Below are 16599 nucleotides of genomic sequence, written 5' to 3'. Positions count from 1 at the left end.
GGTTTGTTGTGAGCCAGACAAGGCGGCAGGAGACTGCAGATGTCACTGTAATATTTCAAAATAACTTTAAATTTTATTTATATCTTAAAAATAAACATTAGTATTAAAATACCAGTAAACAGAGTAGTGTATTAGGGAGTGCAGCAAGCGCTGTATATGAACTCCAGTGCAAAGCTGAGCAAGTTTCTGGGCAGGGCTGTGGGGCTCCCCAGCTCAGAGCAGGCCAGGCAGGGGCAGCAATTAGGAGGCTGGGCCAAGGAGCAGGGATGGGGGCCACAACACCCTACCTTAGTGAAGGGCTCAGAGCAGAGCTGCATTGCCATGCTAAACCCTTCTTCTGGTCCTTGTCCTTACCCTGTTCCCACCCCACACAGTGCTCACACACTTGCACAGGCACGTTCTGTGACATGCATGTTCCCTTTGCAGCCCCCACGTGTGTGCTCTGAGCTCTTCTGGCCTGATGTGTTTTTCCTGGTGTTGTCTTCAGCTGTTCTCCCTTTTGGGATGGAAGGTGGGCAGAGGGACTTTGCTGTAGGCTCTGGCTGCAGTCTGTGGGACCCTAATTCCCTGGCTAATCAGGGAAATGTTTAGGAAGTAATTGGTCTCTCTTCCTTGGGAGAAGGACCTGCTCCCCTTGTGGGTTGTAGGATAGGCAGATTTAGTCCCCAAATGCATCCTCAGCCCCTTTTGTCACTTGGCTGCAACCCTAACTGCTCAGAGGTTTTGCTCCCATTGAGCAAATCAAATCCCAAGTGATTTCATGTTGAACTTCATCCCTTGGCCAAGCAATATAATTTTTTTGCTTTGTATGCACGTGCTTGAAAAGAGGAAAAAAATCAGATTTCAGCCAGGAAAGGAAATGTCAGAAAAGAAGGGCAAGTATATGAGTCTGGAAATACTCCCAGCCCCTATCCAAGGCAGTATTCCCTCTCCCATTGCTGAACAGATGTGCCTGCAGAGCAGTGTCCCTGCTGGGGCCAGGACCTGTCACTTGCCCTCCTGGCTCTGTGTCACTGGCACTGCTGCCTTCTCAGAGCTGCCAGAGCACAAACCAGGTGCTGTTTCTGCTGGGTTGGGTCTCTGCCGTTCCTCCTTGCAGAGGTGGCACAGCTCCAGTGGTCATGGCAGGGAGCACAGGGGATGGAGTGGCTTCTGCTCCCTGCATGTCCTGCCCCGAGGTCACTTGGCTCTGGTGACTTGGTGGTGAGGTGGCCACGTGTGGGTGCGTCCAGCGGAGGAGACGGGTGAGGGAGGCGCAGGGATGGTGCTTGTGGCAGGAGTGAAGCTGCAGAGCGGTTTGGCACAGAGAAGTGGCAGGTGGGGGATGTGAATCACAGCCCAGTGCTGGTGGTGGCCCCTGGCTGGATCCCAAGGTCACTCTAATTTGGTTTCTTCAGACTCCCAGGGCTCTTTGTGGTTGTTGGTGAAGTCTCCTGCTGCAAAGAGAGCAGTCGCCTGAGACCCCTCCAGTGCCTCCTGGTCAGGGCCAGCAGGGCTGTTCTGAGCATGTGGCACCTGCAACACTCTGCTCTTGCTCCTGCAGCCTCTTGCTGGAGACACCTGTGTGTGTCTCAGCCCTGTCCCCTCCCATGGGGAGCGCTGAGGTACTCACGGGTACCTTGGTGCTGGTGAGGTGGGCGTGGAGGAGCGCAGCGATGTCACTGTGACCGGCCTCCAGCGCGATGGCAACAGCATTGTTACCGTCCTAGAAAGAAAGGAGAGCGTGCAGGAAGGGCTTTGGGGACAGGGGCTGCCCAGGCCCAGTGGCAGAGCCTTACACTGTCCACGATGGAGACGTTGCAGGTGGGCTGGGCCAGCAGCAGCCTCACTGTCTCCAGGCGGCCGTGCTCGCAGGCACACATGAGCGCCGTGGAGCCCTCCTCGTCCTGCAGGTTCACATCGGCCCCGCAGGCCAGCAGGGCTTCCACCATCTCCTGCCGCCCGTGGCTCACAGCCAGCATCAGCGCCGTCTGGCCAGCCTGCAAGGGAGGGACACTGCCAGGCCACCCCTGCCCCCCTGTGCTGCCCAATTGTCCCCACACCACAGCCCTGCTGCCAGGCAGGAGGAGGAGGAGGGCATCCTAAGGTGATGCCCTCCCCATGCACTGACACCTCCAGGTTTTGGAGCCATTGTCCTGCCCTCAGAAGAGCTGAGCGTGGCTCTGGCATGTGCCTGGGGGTGGGAGGATCAAGATGTGGTGGCCCTCAGACTGCACCAACCTGGCTGGCCTTGGCGTTGACGTTGCCCATGCTGAAAAGCCTCCTGACCACATTCATGTCCTCCTCCTGCTCAACAGCTGCCAGTGCTGCCAGCATCAGGGCGGTGTACCCAGCTTTGTTCTGGTGGTCCACGTTACAGATCCCTGTGGGAGTGGGCAGAGGGGGCTCAGGATGCTGCAGGGCTGGTGGGAGACATGGACCAAGCCACGTGCCTGGCTCCCCCTCACAGTCCTGCCCACGGTGCTGTGAACCTTCCCACAGGCACAGAACTGCTGATGGATCTGCCCCATGAAATCTGGACTCCCAAACAGGCTGGGGTGCCTTCTGACCCCCACAGCTATGAACAGACACAGCCCAGGGTAGCTCTCCTCGCCCTCTGCTGCCAATGCCTTTTCCCTGTGCTGACAGGGCCAGGACATGACCTGGGTACACGGGATGGTGGCCAGGGGATGTTTCTGGGGCTGGGGGGCACTGACCTGTATCCAGCAGCAGCGACACGATGTGGAAGTTGGAGTGGGAGACACTGTAGTGCAAGGCTGTGTTGCCATTCCCGTCTGCCAGGTTCACCACGTGGGCCAGGAGAGCCGGTGAGAGCTCGGCAAAGGCCAGGAGGTGGTTGGCAACCGTGTCAGGGATGGACGACTTTTGGCTGGACAGACGGAACCACTCCTGAAGGACCAGGCTGCTGCTGGCAAGCTGTGGGCAGAGAGCTCCCCCTAAGCCTCTGCATGCCCTGGCACCCACCCCCTGCTGGCAGCCCAGGTGGCAGGGAGCAGAATCCCTGCTCCAGAGGCAGTGGGTGAAGGCAGGACCCTGAACTGCCCAAACCCATGCTGGGCATAGCCTCAGCTGAGTCCACATGGGGGGTTTGGGGTTTCTGGACAAAACCTGGAGCCAAGGGCTGTATTTTGGGGGAAGGTGCTGAGCCAGGCTTTGCTGGCCCCTCTCTGACTAGGGCCAGCTCTGGGGGATGTTGGCAGGGACTGGGCAAGCCATCCCTCCCCAGCACTCCACTCACCACCTCTTTGCTCTTGGCAGCACCCGGGTGGCCCAGGTGGGTCTTGACAATGAGGCAGGCCTCCCTCATCCTGGGGCTCAGCTCGAACCTGTGGAGAGCATGAGGATGTGCCTGGTGTGGGGCTGCATCACCCACCAAGCCTGTGAGCTCTGCAGTGCCTGGAACTCCCCACAAGGTCCCCAGAGTGCAACCTCCAGCCCTGTGGCTGCACCCTGGCTGCTCCAGCCTCTGCAAACCACCATAGAACAGAGCCTTATATGGATGTGCTCAGGCACCATTCACCCATTCTTGGGCCACATTTTTTCCTTTTGTTGAAAAATGCTATTGAAAGCTGTTGTTTTTTTTGTCCCCCTCTAAATTATTTTCTGCAGCAAAGAAGCATTTGGGGCCTCTCATCCTTTCCTTAGCAGACCCAAGAAACTGGAAGGATTGTTCCTGATGAATGGTCTCTGCAGCTGAATGGGTTTTTCCCACTGGCAGCACTGAAACTGGGGCAGATGCCCCGACCTGGCAGGGCCAGTACCATGGCTCCCAGCTGACCAGGGAGCAGGGAGCCTTCTCCACTGGCACTTACTTTTCCTTCACCTCAGGGGGCTCCAGAAGGGTCACATCAGTCCCCTTGCACTCCAGTCTGGGCTCGCAGGTGCCTTCTCCTGCCTCCTCTTCTGAGGTTTCGGTGTCTCCCTGCTCTGAACTGTTGGAGCTATCGGCCGAAGCCTTCTCAGAGGAGCTGTTGCCTTCTTCATCCTCCTCACTGGATGTGCTCTCATACCTGCACAGAGGGAGGATGCTCAGGGGCAACACAGCACCACTCTCCGGCCCCCTTCAGGCCCTGCCACTGGCCCTAGCCCAGGACAGGGATGCAGGGGACCAGGATGGGCTCGCGGGGGTGGCGGAGCCCCTGAACACGTACTCCCCGTTCAGCACGCCCACAAACTGCAGGCTCTTCTTGCTGCCCTCTGCCTCGCTCCGGGGAGGACCATCCCGCTTCTTCATGATGGACTTCAGGGCTCCTACAGGGAAACAGATGGATGCCAAGAGCCAGTGAGCAAGAATCATAGAATTTTAGAATTCTATGGATTCGTCTGGGTTAGAAGGGACCTTAAAGATCATCTCATTTCAACTCCACTGCCCTGGTCAGGGACACCTTCCATTAGACCAGGTTGCTCAGAGTTCCATCCAACCTGGTCTTAAACACTTCAGGGACATCCACAACTTCTCTTAAGTAATCTGTGCCAGGGCATCACCACTTCATAGTAAGGAGTTTTTCCTAATATCTAATCTAAACCTACGGTCATTTTGATACCGCTCCCCCTTGTCCTGTCACTACATGCTTATGTAAACAGTCTCTCCTGGAGCTAGCCAAGCACCCCAAACCCATTAGACTGCCAGACAGGCATGGAAGGGACATGGGCAACTGCTGGAGCATGGGTAGCATTGGCCCTGCAGGCATTGTCCCCAACAAGGCCATCCTCTCCGTTCCTGCAGGAACATTCCAACCCAGACCCTGGCATCATCCTGGTGACACTCACCGGCTGCAGGGCTTGGGGCAGCTCCACTGTCCTGTGCTGGGGCTGGGTCCCGGTTGCTGTCTGTTGTCTCCAGCACAGCTGGCCCAGGGCCTTGGCTCTCTGGGCACGTCCCTGCCGTTGCTCCTGCACCCGGCACCAAGGGGCTGCTCAGGCCATCACCCCGGCCAGGCTCCATCACCTCACCTGCACCGGGCTCCTTCTCCTCTCCTGCCAGGGCAACGCTGCCCACATCTGTCTGGCTGCCCTTGTCATCGCAGCTGGCAGCTGAATCGGGTCCGACTGCCACGTCGCGCCCGTCAGGGCGGCAGCCCACGGCAACACAGGAGGTTGGGGGGCAGCACTCCACACCTGCCTCTGCTGTCTTTGGGGGGTCACCAGCTGCCCGGCTCTGTGTCACTACCACAGCCTCCACCAGTGCCTCGGCCACCTGCGGCACGGCCATCACCTCCTTGTCCACCTGTCCGCGGGGCCGGCGGGCGCACACCTCCAGCCGCAGCTCCTCCAGCTCCCGCGTGGCCTCCTGCAGGTGCCCCTCCATCAGGGTGATCACCTCCTTCTGGTGCCCTACCGTCTGCTGCAGCAGCTCCAGCTCCCGCTCTGCCTCAGTGGCCAGCCCCAGCGAGGACTCTGTCACCCAGACAGCCACATCCCTGCGTCCCCGTGTGCCGCCGTCTGGCGCGTCCCCACTCTCCTGCTGCGAGCGGTAGTAGAAGACGGCATCTGTCATGGCCCGATCCTCCCCCACTGCCACGGAGCGGCACGGCCGCTCTGCCACCCTGGGGCTCTTGCCTGGCCAAGCCCTGGCGTTCCGCTCCGGCACTGCCAGCTTCTCTGTCAGCTTCCTCAGCTCTGCAATTTTGCTCGTTCGCCCCTTCACTGGCTCTGCTTCACTCTCTGGCCCTGTACGGGGCCCCTCCTCACCCCCTGCCTCAGAGCCACAGGGGTGATACAATGCCTCGCCGGGCTCTGCCGACAGCTTCTCCAGCAACTTTGCCTTCTCCCTCTTCAGCTCGCAGATCTGCATCTCCAGGAGGGGGATGGTTTTCACCTGCTCCTCCAGGTCCCGGAGCTGCCGCAGGGCTGCAGCCATCTGCTCCCGCACGTGCTGCAGCGGGGCCGTGCCGAGCCCTGCAGCGGGAGTGCTGCGCCCCGAGCTGCCGGGGCTCACCCGGCCCCAGCCCACCTGGCCCTCGGCGCCCACTGGCACCCAGTGGGGTGGCTGGCCCAGGGCACCCGGCAGGCCAACGTGGGAGAGACCACCAATATCCTGCAAACGGCCCTGCTCCTGCTCCAGCCTCCTGCTTGTCTCCAGCAAGGTCTTCTCCACCCGTGGGTTTGGCACGAGGCACTTGCGGGTGGGAGGTGGGAGCAGCCGCACTGGCGGTGGCGAGATGGGGTGGGAGGTTGGCTTGCTCGCAGGCTCCGGGGCTGCTCGGCCGTGCGGGGACAGCAGCAGCGCAGTCCTGCCCTCCTCGCTGGCCGTGGAGGTGAGCGACTCGGTGGAGGTCCAGGCGCTGGCGTGGCTGCTGGGGCTGCGCAGCGTGCTGGGCGGTGCACGGGACCCTTTCACCCTGCGAGGCAGCGGCACTTTCTTGAGTGTTTGGCCACTTTCAATATCATCAACATATTTCAGGAAATCAAGGTCCAGCAGGAAGCCATAAGGTGTTTCCACAGAATATGAGCTCTTCTCTCCATTGTCCTGGTCCCGATACAAGAATGGGCCCCCAAGATCTGCAAGAGGAGAAGGGACAGTGGAGTTAGTGGAGACAGGATGGCTTTTCTAACTGGGTTGTACTGGAATTTACAGCCTGCAGGCCCATCTCCTCCATGATGTGCCATGGGTCTGTCTCCAGCACCCTCAGTAGGGTGCTGTAGGATATCACAGGGCACACAGTCCATGTCAGGTTTGGTGCTGAAGTGAGGAACTCCACTGGGATGGGACGGGACAGGTCAGCCCTGCCACCCCCCTTGCACCCCTTCCACTGTCACTACCTGGTGACAACCCTGGTCACTTTACCTGGGAGGTTCTGGTTCAGGGGTGCCGGCTGAGCCATCTTCTTCCCGGAATGCTGCTGACCAGAAGACCATCAACCTGCAACGAGACCAAGTCCAGCCAAACCCTGTAACCGCAGGGCTGGTGAGCCCCAGGCAGCCACACTTCCCTGACCCCCTGGGAGAGCCCTGTGGCTGCCCCCTGCCATTTGCCAGGTCCCCAGGCTCCCCCAGCCCAGGGCTGACACTGGAGCTGGTGGCTGGGCGAGTGCGGTGCTGCCTGTGGTGCCAGGATTGTTTGTACATTTAAGGAATGCTCCACAGCTCAGCTGGCAAGGCCGTGCTGCCAGCTCCGAGGGTCACGAGTTGGAGCTTGGCCATACAGTGGGAGCAGGCCAGGAAAGAAAAGAGGCTGAAACCTGTATAGGTGCAAAGCCCTGAGCAAAACCTCACTCAGTCTGAGGTTTGCTTTGGATAAAGGGAAACAATGCTTTGACAAAGGCTCGAGACTGCAGGGAGCAGCCAGCACCTGTCAGTGCTGGGTGTGATGCCCATTCATGCCACCCAGGGTGCCCCACAAGGCCTCAGGAGTGTCCTGAGGGGCCAATGACCCCCAGGAGGGACCTGACTGCTTTCCCCTGCCCCTAATGTGGGATAAGGCAGAGGGGAATGAAATGGGAGCCTGGTTTTCCCAGGAGCCAGGCACAGACACTGGAGGAGGACCAAGAGGATACGGCTGTGGTCCAGAAGGGAGATCATGGCTGGGGGTGCGACCAGCTGTGAGCACTGAGCTAGGACCTGCTGCAACATCTGGCAGCATCTGGATGCTGGGGCCCAGGTGTGACGTGCTCCTGGCAGGAGCAGGACAGGACGACAGCAGCTTGGGAGCACCCATTGCTGCTGTGCATGGCACCAGAGTTCTGATGGCTGTGCCCATGGGGCACAGGTGGCCATGGGGCTGAGCAGCTGTTGGTGGGCAAAGCATTTGGCACTGGGCTATTTTCAGAAGAAAGCAGGGGAGGAGAGATGCCACAGAGGAATGGTGGCTTGGGCACAGCCCTCAGGGAAGCTGAGGCTCAGAGCCGCCCAGGGAACAGCACAGGATGTGGCCTTGGCTACACAGAAACACCCACGTGTGCCCCTCACGCCAATGCTGCAGCCACGCCCCAGCCCTCAGCCCCCTGACCCCATGGAGCAGCTGAGGCAGCACCAGGCCAGGCTCGGGCTGGGCACTGAGTTCAACGGGGCAGGGATAAAACACTTCCCACTAGGACAGATTCTGGGGCTCTCCCACTCCTCTGCCAACCCACCCACAGCCAATGCACATCCCAAATTCCACCTTCCTTGGAATCATCCCACCTTCGAGCAGGCATCCATTCCACCTCCCTGGTAATATCCCTGCTGGCATCCACCATTCCCAAGCTGCTGGCATCATGCCCAAGAGGGTCCACACATCCCCCACTTCCTCTCATCCCTCCCACCCTGGGAAGAGTCTGGCTTCCTCCTCTGCATGGTCCTCGCTGCAGGTAATTAAACAGTGCTGGGGCCAGGACAAACTTCCCCTGGGCTCCACACACGTTGTAAATCAAAGAGGAAGAGAGAGCAGCAGGGGCCAGAGGCAGCGGGAGCGTTTCCTCAGGGGGAAGTGGCCGGCAGCTCCCTTCCGCCGCCCAGCCTGGCCATTGTCCTGCCTGGGGACAGGAAAAGCCTCCTCTGCCAAGGCCTGGACACCTCCCACACCACTCCAGCTGCAAAGGGGCCCTTTGCACCAGCACTGCACTGGTGTCCCCTCCACTGAGCTGGGGACAGGCTGCTTGTCACCTGTCACCTACCACCTCCTGTGGCCCCTTCAGCCAATGTCTGCAGCTGCATCCCAACTGTGGGGGACATCCTCCCACTGCTTCCAGACCCCATTTCTTTTGGTCTGATAGGATGGGCTGGACCAGGGCACGAGTTTCTGTCTTCACCCAGCTCCAAAAATGGTGATGGGACCTGCCAGCTACCAACCATGGCCAAGTGGCCCCAGGGACTCCATTGATGTTCAAACCCTCCTGCAAGGAGCAAAAACCCCCCAGGTTCCTTGGGCTGTGCAAACTGTCCCTGGGCTGGGGAAGATGTGTGGGGCTGGACTGGACAAGTGGGGGCAGATGTCCCAGTGTGCAGCAGGTTGAGCCCCCACACCTGTGGCCCAGCCACTGTCAGCACCAGCTGGACCTGGCTGCCACACCCATGGCACCACACAGGCAGCCACCCTTGACCCGGGCTGAAGTCTTGCTGGGGCCAATTCTATCAGCCACTTTGGTGCCAAAGGCTGATTTTCAGCAGCTTCAGCTGCTCCCTTGGGCACTGGTACAGGTTGCTGAAGGGCCTGGGCACATGCACCCCTGTGGGAGCCCTTCCACCATCCCAGCTCTCTTTGGAAGCAATGAGTGTTGTTTCTAGTGCTGGTGTTTCAACAGAAAAGCGGGATGGTGCAAGCAAAGGACTGGTAGAGAGGTTTGGCAGCGAGGGGGAGAGGAGGAGGATGCACAGGCACCTAACCAGCCCCATGGAGGCAGGGCTGTGTTTTGCCCTGGGCTCACACCTGTATTTTCCCCCATGCTGTTGTACCGATGGGAAACATGGGGCCAAAACTGGAGCTGCTCTGCTCAATTGCAATCAGAAGTCATATCAGGGATGAGGGAGGCTGGGCACCCTGGCACAGCCCAGGCACCACCCGGGCCTCGTGCCCCAGCCCCAGCTGCAAGGCAGCACCGTGTGAGCCCTGGCCTCATGGGGCAATTTCCCCTTGGGCTTCCCAAGCTCCTGGACTGGCAGAGGAGAGGTCAGGGAGAGCTGTTCCTAAAGCTGGAGACCTTTGTGCCCTTTTCCTGGGGGGCCACAGCTGTAGCAGCCCTCAGCCCGGTTCAACCACCTGCTGCAGCACAGCCTGAGCTGCTCCACCGGCGGGGCCAGGCCTGGACACAGAGAGGGCTCTCCCTGGCTCTCCTCCTGAGCCAAAATACTGAGGTCATGAGGAATGTGAGAAGAACAGAGTCCAGAGCAGCCCTGGCCAGCACAACTTGATTTATCTCAGCCAGGCATGCTTCCCTCGTAGCTGAGCAGGCGATAAGCCCTGAAGCTTGGAACTGAGGCTGTTCCAAAGTTAAGGGGAAACCACTGAGCAAGCACACGGCTTCTTCCCCTGCCAGCAGCCTGCCAGGATTCAGGCTCCTCACACAGCCAGCTGTCACACGTGCTTGTCACCTGCAGTGTTACCTGCCAGCACTGTGGCTGGGTGCAGCAGTAGTTATCCAGGGCTTAGGCCACCTTCGTGTCCCTGTCCCTGCTGCAGGGGCTCTGTGGGACAACCTGTGCCTATTTGCCCAGGCAGCTGTGGCCAGCTGTCTGTGCTGGAGCTGCTCCTGGAGGAGCTGGATCCAGGTGGGTGGGTGCACAATGCTGACCCAGGGAGAGAAAGGGAAATGATCATCTCAACAGCCTGATTTCAGGGTTGGACTGTTATTTCTGGAGTTGTCGTCATCGATGGCCCGGTTGGCTGGGAGGCCAAAGGGGCCGCCCAGGCTCTGCACCCACTCCAGCCCCTCAGGGACCTCCCTGAACTCACTCACAACAGGTGTAGAGTGCACACACAAACTTACCCACGTGGGGATCAGCTCTACCAGCCCTCTCACACCTACAGCACTATAGGCTCCCTACAGCTTCACTAGAGAACATCAGCCCCTCTCCTTGCTGCCCAGCAGCACCTTCCACCAACACCTCCCGATTCCCTCGGGGCTGCATCAGCAGCGATGGCCTGGGCTTGTCCTGCTGTGAGGAGGGGCTCGGAGATCAAACTAAATTTACACGCGGGAAGCCGAGGAACAGCCGGAGTACACCCAGAGCTCCGTGCACAACGCCGGGGTGGGATCTCCATGTGCTCCAGGAGCACCCCGAGCACTCCTGTGCCCTTCGGCACACAGCCCGGGGTGCCGTGTCCCACCTGCGGGGAACCCACAGCACACCAGCCTGACGAGGAGCCCAGGGTGTCCCCAGAGCCCCCAGCCCTGCAGTTCCCACCAGCATCCCCAGCCTGAGGGGTTCCCGGCACCCCCGGGGGATCCCCGGGGCGCCAGCAGCACATTCCAGGCACCCGCACGTCGGGGCGGCAGCCCGTGCCCAGCCCCGGGACCCGGGCTCTTCCGCCGCCGCCACTCGAGGGGAGCAGTTCCAGCCGGGCCCCGGCCCCGCTCCCCTCCCGCTCCCGCCGCCGGGGCCGCTGAGGCGGAGCCCCCGGGGCGCGGATGCCGGGGCCGCCCCATCCCGCCGCGCTCCCGCCGCGCTCCCGGGGCTCCAGCGCGGCCCGTCCGCGGCCACGGGCGGCGGCGGCTGCGGGGCCCTGCGGGGGCCGCACCGGGACGAGCCCCGGCCCCGCCGCCGCCGGGCCCGCCCGGCCAGTCCCGTCCCGCCCGGTCCCCGCCGTCCCTCACCGTGCCGCCGGGCTCCTGGGCTGCAGCCTGGACACAGCCCCGGGCCCGGGACTCTCGGGCAGCTCCGCGGCGCCCGGCAGCGCTGCCCGCCGCAGCCCCGGGCCGAGGGCGGGCAGGAGCGGGAGCGGCCGGGGCGGGGCGGGGGCGGGCGGGGACCGGCCCCGGGCCCGACGGGACGGGAACCGCCCCCGGCTGCTCACCCCCGGCATCCCCCCAGCTCCCTCTCCGCCCGGGGAGGGGACATCGCTGTCCCCAGGGTGCGATGTGCCCCGTTCCTGTCACCTGGGGGAGGGGTGTCCCCTACCCTGTCACCCCCAGGGTAATCCCGGATTACCCTGGGGATGGGGGTGCTCCCACTGCATTCCCTGGGGACGGGGCTCTCCCTAACCTGTCCACATCGGGGTGGTCCCCCTGCAGAAAGGGGGATCCCCTGCTCACATCGCCCCGATGCAGGGGTACCCTCTGCCCGGAGCTCAGCCCCGCTGCTGGCCCCGGCCCGCCGGGTGACTGGGTCCAGCTCCTGCCCCACCGTGCTGCCCCAGCACAGCCACCCTCGCACACCTCGCCCTCGTCCCAGCCGCGGCCGGGAGCAATGTGCCTCTGGGCCTGGCTGGGCTCCCCGGGCCTGGCCCCGCTGGGTTCCTGGCAGCCCTCCCTGTCCCAGCAGCGGCTGTCTGTCTCCTTTTCTTGCCAGCTTTCTTCCCCGCCTGCTTCCCGTGCTGCTCGCTGAGCCTCGAGCTCTGGGCTCTCCCCCATCCTGTAGGGACCATTCCCCACCTTGGAGCTTGCCCTCACTAACTGCTGCAGGCCTTTTCAGCGCTGAAACCCTCAGCAAAGATTTTTGCTACTTTTTCTTTCCTTTTCAGTTCTGAACTTCACGGGTATTTTTCCATATCTGGCACTTCTGTAACACTACTCACGGGAAGAGCAGGAGAAACAAGATGTGCTTCCCGACGTCCCTCCCAGCTGCTGGCAGGCACTTTGGGGACTTCCTGGGAAAGGGTTTGCATCCGGACGGAAGTACCTTAATAGCTCTAATGAATCTACCTCCACTGACAGACCTCGTCCCTCTCCAATTCATTTGCATACTTGGCCTCCCCAGCATCCTGTGGTAATGAACTTGGTGATTTCACGCCCTCAGTTGGTCTCCAAAGCAGGTCGGGAATAGCTCGGCTCTTGCCGATTCACTGACTGCTTGGAGGAGAAATCGCTTAGGTGCCCTGCACAGGGTGGCTTTACCTTCTCTGTCCAGGTCAGGAAAGGCGAAGTCTGGGGCGATGAGCCAGGTGCCAGCAGTGCCCAGCTGAGCTGTGGGGCTCATGCCCTGCATCCGGCTCAGAGTTCCATGATGGGCCCACATCCAGGTCCTTCACTTCTGCTCTTGGACCTCTGACAAAAATGTCACCCACCTCCAGGCAGCAATTCTAGTTTCCTCCCTGCACAGGGAAAAAAACAGCAAAGGAGTAGTTGAGGAAACATGAGCTTGGGAAAGTGATGTCACTGCAGCTCTGTGGGTGCCAGACCCCCATGTGACTGCTGCCACCCCAGCATGAGGGCTGAGCTGTGGAAGAGTGAGGAGACTGCAAACAACCCAGCATCACCAAAGGAACACAGCCCTGGCGCTGCTGAATGTGGTGCTGGATCATAAAACTGTGTGAGCTCAGAGATATTTCCAGGCTGAGACTCACCAGCAGCCTTTGAACAAGAGGGATGGCATTGTTCCCTGCAGGGATCAGACTCCTCTGGCTTTAAGTTCTGGTCACCGAGAAGAATCAAACCCAAGGGACAGCCCTTGTTTCTGATATTCATTGTTTTCTGCAGAAACTACATGGGACTCAAATATGAGGCCATGGCCAGAGAACTCACCTAGGCTGGGTGATGTTCACACCCCATGTAAATCCCATCTGCGTCCAAGAGCAGATCACTTGGAGCAAAGTGCTCCTGCAGCCTCGGCTGGCCACCCGTGTGGTGCCTTCACCCCAGAGCAGGGGCACTGAGCCAGGAGCTGCCCAGGCTGTGGCACCAGGCTGGCTCTGCCCAGGCTGGCTCTGCCCAGGCTGGGGCTGAACCCAGGCTTGGAGGCGAATGGCAGCAGCTGCAGCCACACCTGTGCCAAGGCCTGGGTTAACCAAAGTGTAGCTGAGAGGTTGTGGGTGTTAGGACTGGTGCCTGTGTGGGTGAAAGGTGCACTGTGCTCGCTCTGGGAAAGGCTACAAGTAAGGACCAGGGGCTTCCACAATATGGGACCAAGCTCTTGTATTCAGCATCTCTCCCATAACCCTGCATGGAGGGGTGGGGAGGGCTAGCCAGGCTTCTGTTCCTCTTGTAGGGGCAGTTCTGCCAAAAAACCCTTGGTGGTTTCCTGGTGGTAGAGTGTTGTCATTCAGCGGTCTGGGCTCTGCTGACTTTCATGGCATCATTTGTGGGTCTGGCACAGCTGTTTCTTCACAATGGCCATTGATATCAGCCCTGACCCTCGTAAGAGAGTCCATCTGAACAAAAAGCTCCAGAAGCTGATGAGTTTTCATAGATTCAGATCTACTGAAAAGCTTTTTTGGTTCAGAAGAAGGTCTCAAAAAATTACTTTTCTTGTGAATCCCAATCCTTTTCTCTCTGTCTGGGACTGAGAATGTGATCGTGCCTCTTTTCCCATCAGAGCAGTAGGAAATGTGTGTGCACCTGTGTGCATGTGTTGTGACTCACACCAGCACAGCTGGTGCTTCTCCACGGTGTGCTGGGAACAGAGCCCCAGGAGCTGCAGACTGACAGAACAGGCTGCATCTCTGTCCCTCTGCACACAGCACAGGAATTGGGTGACGCTGGCACATTAGAAAACACACAAAGCTTGCCCAGGCTTTTGGCAGGCTACAAGCAGGCATTTGCTGTCATTCTGTGTCATTCAGATGGCTCCTGGGTGGAGAGACCCTGAGGAATGCTGGTGGGAAAGGGCTGCAGCCCCGTGTGCTGCAGCATGAGCCATTCCACGTGCTGCAGCTCTGGATGGCTCCCTTTGTTCCCTGGGTAGTGGGATCCTGACCCCTGGGCATCCCGCTCTCCCCCATGGGCAGCAGGAGCATTCTGGTCCTTTCTGAGGCAGTGGGCTCCAAAGTCCTGGGTGTCCAGACTGGCCAGTGGTGGCCCATGGCAGGGAGGAGCAGAGTGTGCTCTGGGCACCCCTGGGAAACAGATGATCAGATGTGTCCCAGCCATCTCCTGGCTGCCTGAGTTCATCTCTGCTTGGCCCAGCTGCACCAAGCCTGCCTGAGCTTGGCCCCTGATTCCACCATCCCTTCCATGGTCCCCTGAACGAGCTAGCCAGGCTGGGCAGGGTGTGAGACCAGAGGCAAAAGCTGTGAGGCTCTGTCTGGCCCAGTCCCTGTAGGAAAGGGTGTCAATGCCAGCAATGTCCCAGCCCAGCACGCTGCCCTCCCCACAGGCACAGCGTCCCTGCCCAGCCACCCCAGCAGGATGTCCTTGTTTTCTGCCTGCAGGTTTGGGAGTGAACAGAAAGCTTGTTTCCTCCCATCACCTCTCTGCTCAGATCCTTCCTCCCTGAGATGCTGCAGCAGAACAAACAGCCCAAGAGTGGAGCTGGAGCAGTGTGGGATCTGGGGAAGGGTCCCTGAGGAGCTGTGGGTGCACACGTGGTGCTCAGACCGGCTGTGCTGGCAGGGAAGGGGCTGAACGTGGGTGAAGCCACTGGGGGAAGCCAAGCCCCGACAGCAGGACAGCCACCACAGACTCTTGCCAAAGCCTCCTGCCTGGCCATTTCCCAGCACCCACCCCCTCCTGGAGACCCCCTCGAACCCAGGGCAGGGCTGTGCTGAGGCACCTGCACCAAACACAGCCCAGCCTCAGTGACACCCTCTCCCTGGGGCCCTCCTGCTCCATGCCACCTCTGCTGCTTCCACTCAGGTACGTGACCCTCTTGTCCCTAGCACAGGCCCAGCCCTGTCCAGGTGCAGGGTGTCCTCGTCTCCTGTGCCCAGCCCATGTCCCCTCTGATGTAGCCGGCCGCAGGTGACATTGTTTGCCTGTGGGCACAGCAGGCCTGGCTTTTATCTCGGGCAATCCTTGATGTGCTTGGCACGGCACTTGGCCAGCCCGGGGAAGGCGGGGACAGCTTTTTTGTGGCTGCGATTGCAGCTCAGCCTTATCAGCGCTGAGGGAAATGCCGTGCGGGTTTCCGCAGCTCGGGTTTGCCCTGGCCCCGGGCCAGCCCGGGACGCTGCCCCAGCCCTGCTGCCCCAACACACCCCAAGGGCCGGGGACACCCGGCAGGGGATGCTCCCGCCGCGGGGACATTCCAGCACCGGGATCGCGCTGTGCATCGAGGATTTGCAGCCTGGGTTGCCTTGAAGATCTGTAATCTTGGCTGAAACACTACACTCCTTCAAAACGGCCATTTTCCTATAGGGCCTCTGGGCCCCCATGTCCTCCTGTAGCCAGCAGGCTGTAAAATGGGGTTTGAAAATAGCTGCCCAAGCTGATTGTCTCCAAAAGGGGTGACTCCTGGAAAGGGGGGCCCCTGCCCCTGTGAATTCCTGTAACTCCGGTCCCGCAGCAGGGTGAGGTCCCAGCTGCAGCCCTGTCCTCTGTGGAGAATGCTCAGGGGCAGCAGCCCTGACATCCCCAGCCCCTGGCGATGGTCAGGGACACCGGCCCGCCTGGGCACAGGGATGTCGCCATCACCTGGTGGGTGATGTGGTCTCAGCTCCACCCACGGATTTCCAGCTCGACCCTTCACCCTGCAGAGCAGGATGGGGCTGACCGTGAGCACCAACCAGCCCCCAAATCCCTTCCGCTGCTGTGCTCTCTGCCCTCCAGCACGCAGCAAAGCTGCCAGCGGAGTTCTCAGGACAAAGAGGGAATTTCCTACCCAGCAGATGCCTCTCTGCCCTGCACAGCCAAACTCAGTTTTTCTCCGGGGAGTTATTTCCAGCTGCTTTCGGGTGTCCACTCCTCCCGCCGCAGAGCCCCGGGGCTGACGGGTCCGGCTCCCGTTTGACATTTCCAGCGGAGCCGGGCAAGGCCGCCGGTGCCCGCACACAGAGCGGGTTCCCGGCTGCCGGGGCTCTGACCAGGGCCGGGGGGCGCAGCGGGACCGTCCCGACGGGAATGGCACAGATCTGCCATTGAGAAGAGCAGAAAAGCCCCTCTGTGCCGTGCCCGGAGCCGCACATCTGGCGCCGGCGGACAATCAGCCCTTTGAGCGGGCCCTGGAGCGGGGCCAGGCAGAGCCGCTGTGCCCTGCCCGCCTCCGGGGCGGGTCCGAGCCGGGATCCTCCTCCGGGCAGCCCTTCTGCCACCGCTTTCTGCTCTCGGATCTCCGCAGGGAACTTTCCATTCCATCGGCAGGACAGGAACG

General features: G+C 60.7%; 1 protein-coding gene across 7 annotated transcripts; it reads right to left on the bottom strand.

Moving 5' to 3' along the window:
- Positions 1–50: 50 nt before the first annotated feature.
- Positions 51–16312, bottom strand: KANK3 (KN motif and ankyrin repeat domains 3). 7 transcript variants are annotated; one of them, XM_064734049.1, is made up of 11 exons: positions 11232–11361; positions 6788–6862; positions 4771–6501; positions 4152–4251; positions 3813–4010; positions 3239–3326; positions 2697–2916; positions 2221–2363; positions 1779–1979; positions 1613–1705; positions 51–1436 (listed from the first exon to the last, which is right to left on the bottom strand). In XM_064734049.1, the coding sequence occupies exons 2-11, from the start codon at positions 6822–6824 to the stop codon at positions 1380–1382; spliced, it is 2868 nt and encodes a 955-aa protein (XP_064590119.1). In that variant the 5' UTR covers positions 6825–6862; positions 11232–11361; the 3' UTR covers positions 51–1379. The 7 variants fall into 7 exon arrangements, with proteins under 7 accessions (XP_064590119.1, XP_064590120.1, XP_064590122.1 ...); XM_064734050.1 differs by having other exon boundaries at positions 51–1433; XM_064734052.1 differs by having other exon boundaries at positions 51–1433; positions 1619–1705.
- Between the last annotated feature and the right edge of the window lie 287 nt (positions 16313–16599).

Source organism: Zonotrichia leucophrys, chromosome 28, assembly GCF_028769735.1.
Source record: "Zonotrichia leucophrys gambelii isolate GWCS_2022_RI chromosome 28, RI_Zleu_2.0, whole genome shotgun sequence".
Classification (NCBI taxonomy): Eukaryota; Metazoa; Chordata; class Aves; order Passeriformes; family Passerellidae; genus Zonotrichia; species Zonotrichia leucophrys.
Note: the sequence above shows the minus strand (reverse complement) of the source record. Positions and strands in the feature narration are given on the sequence as shown.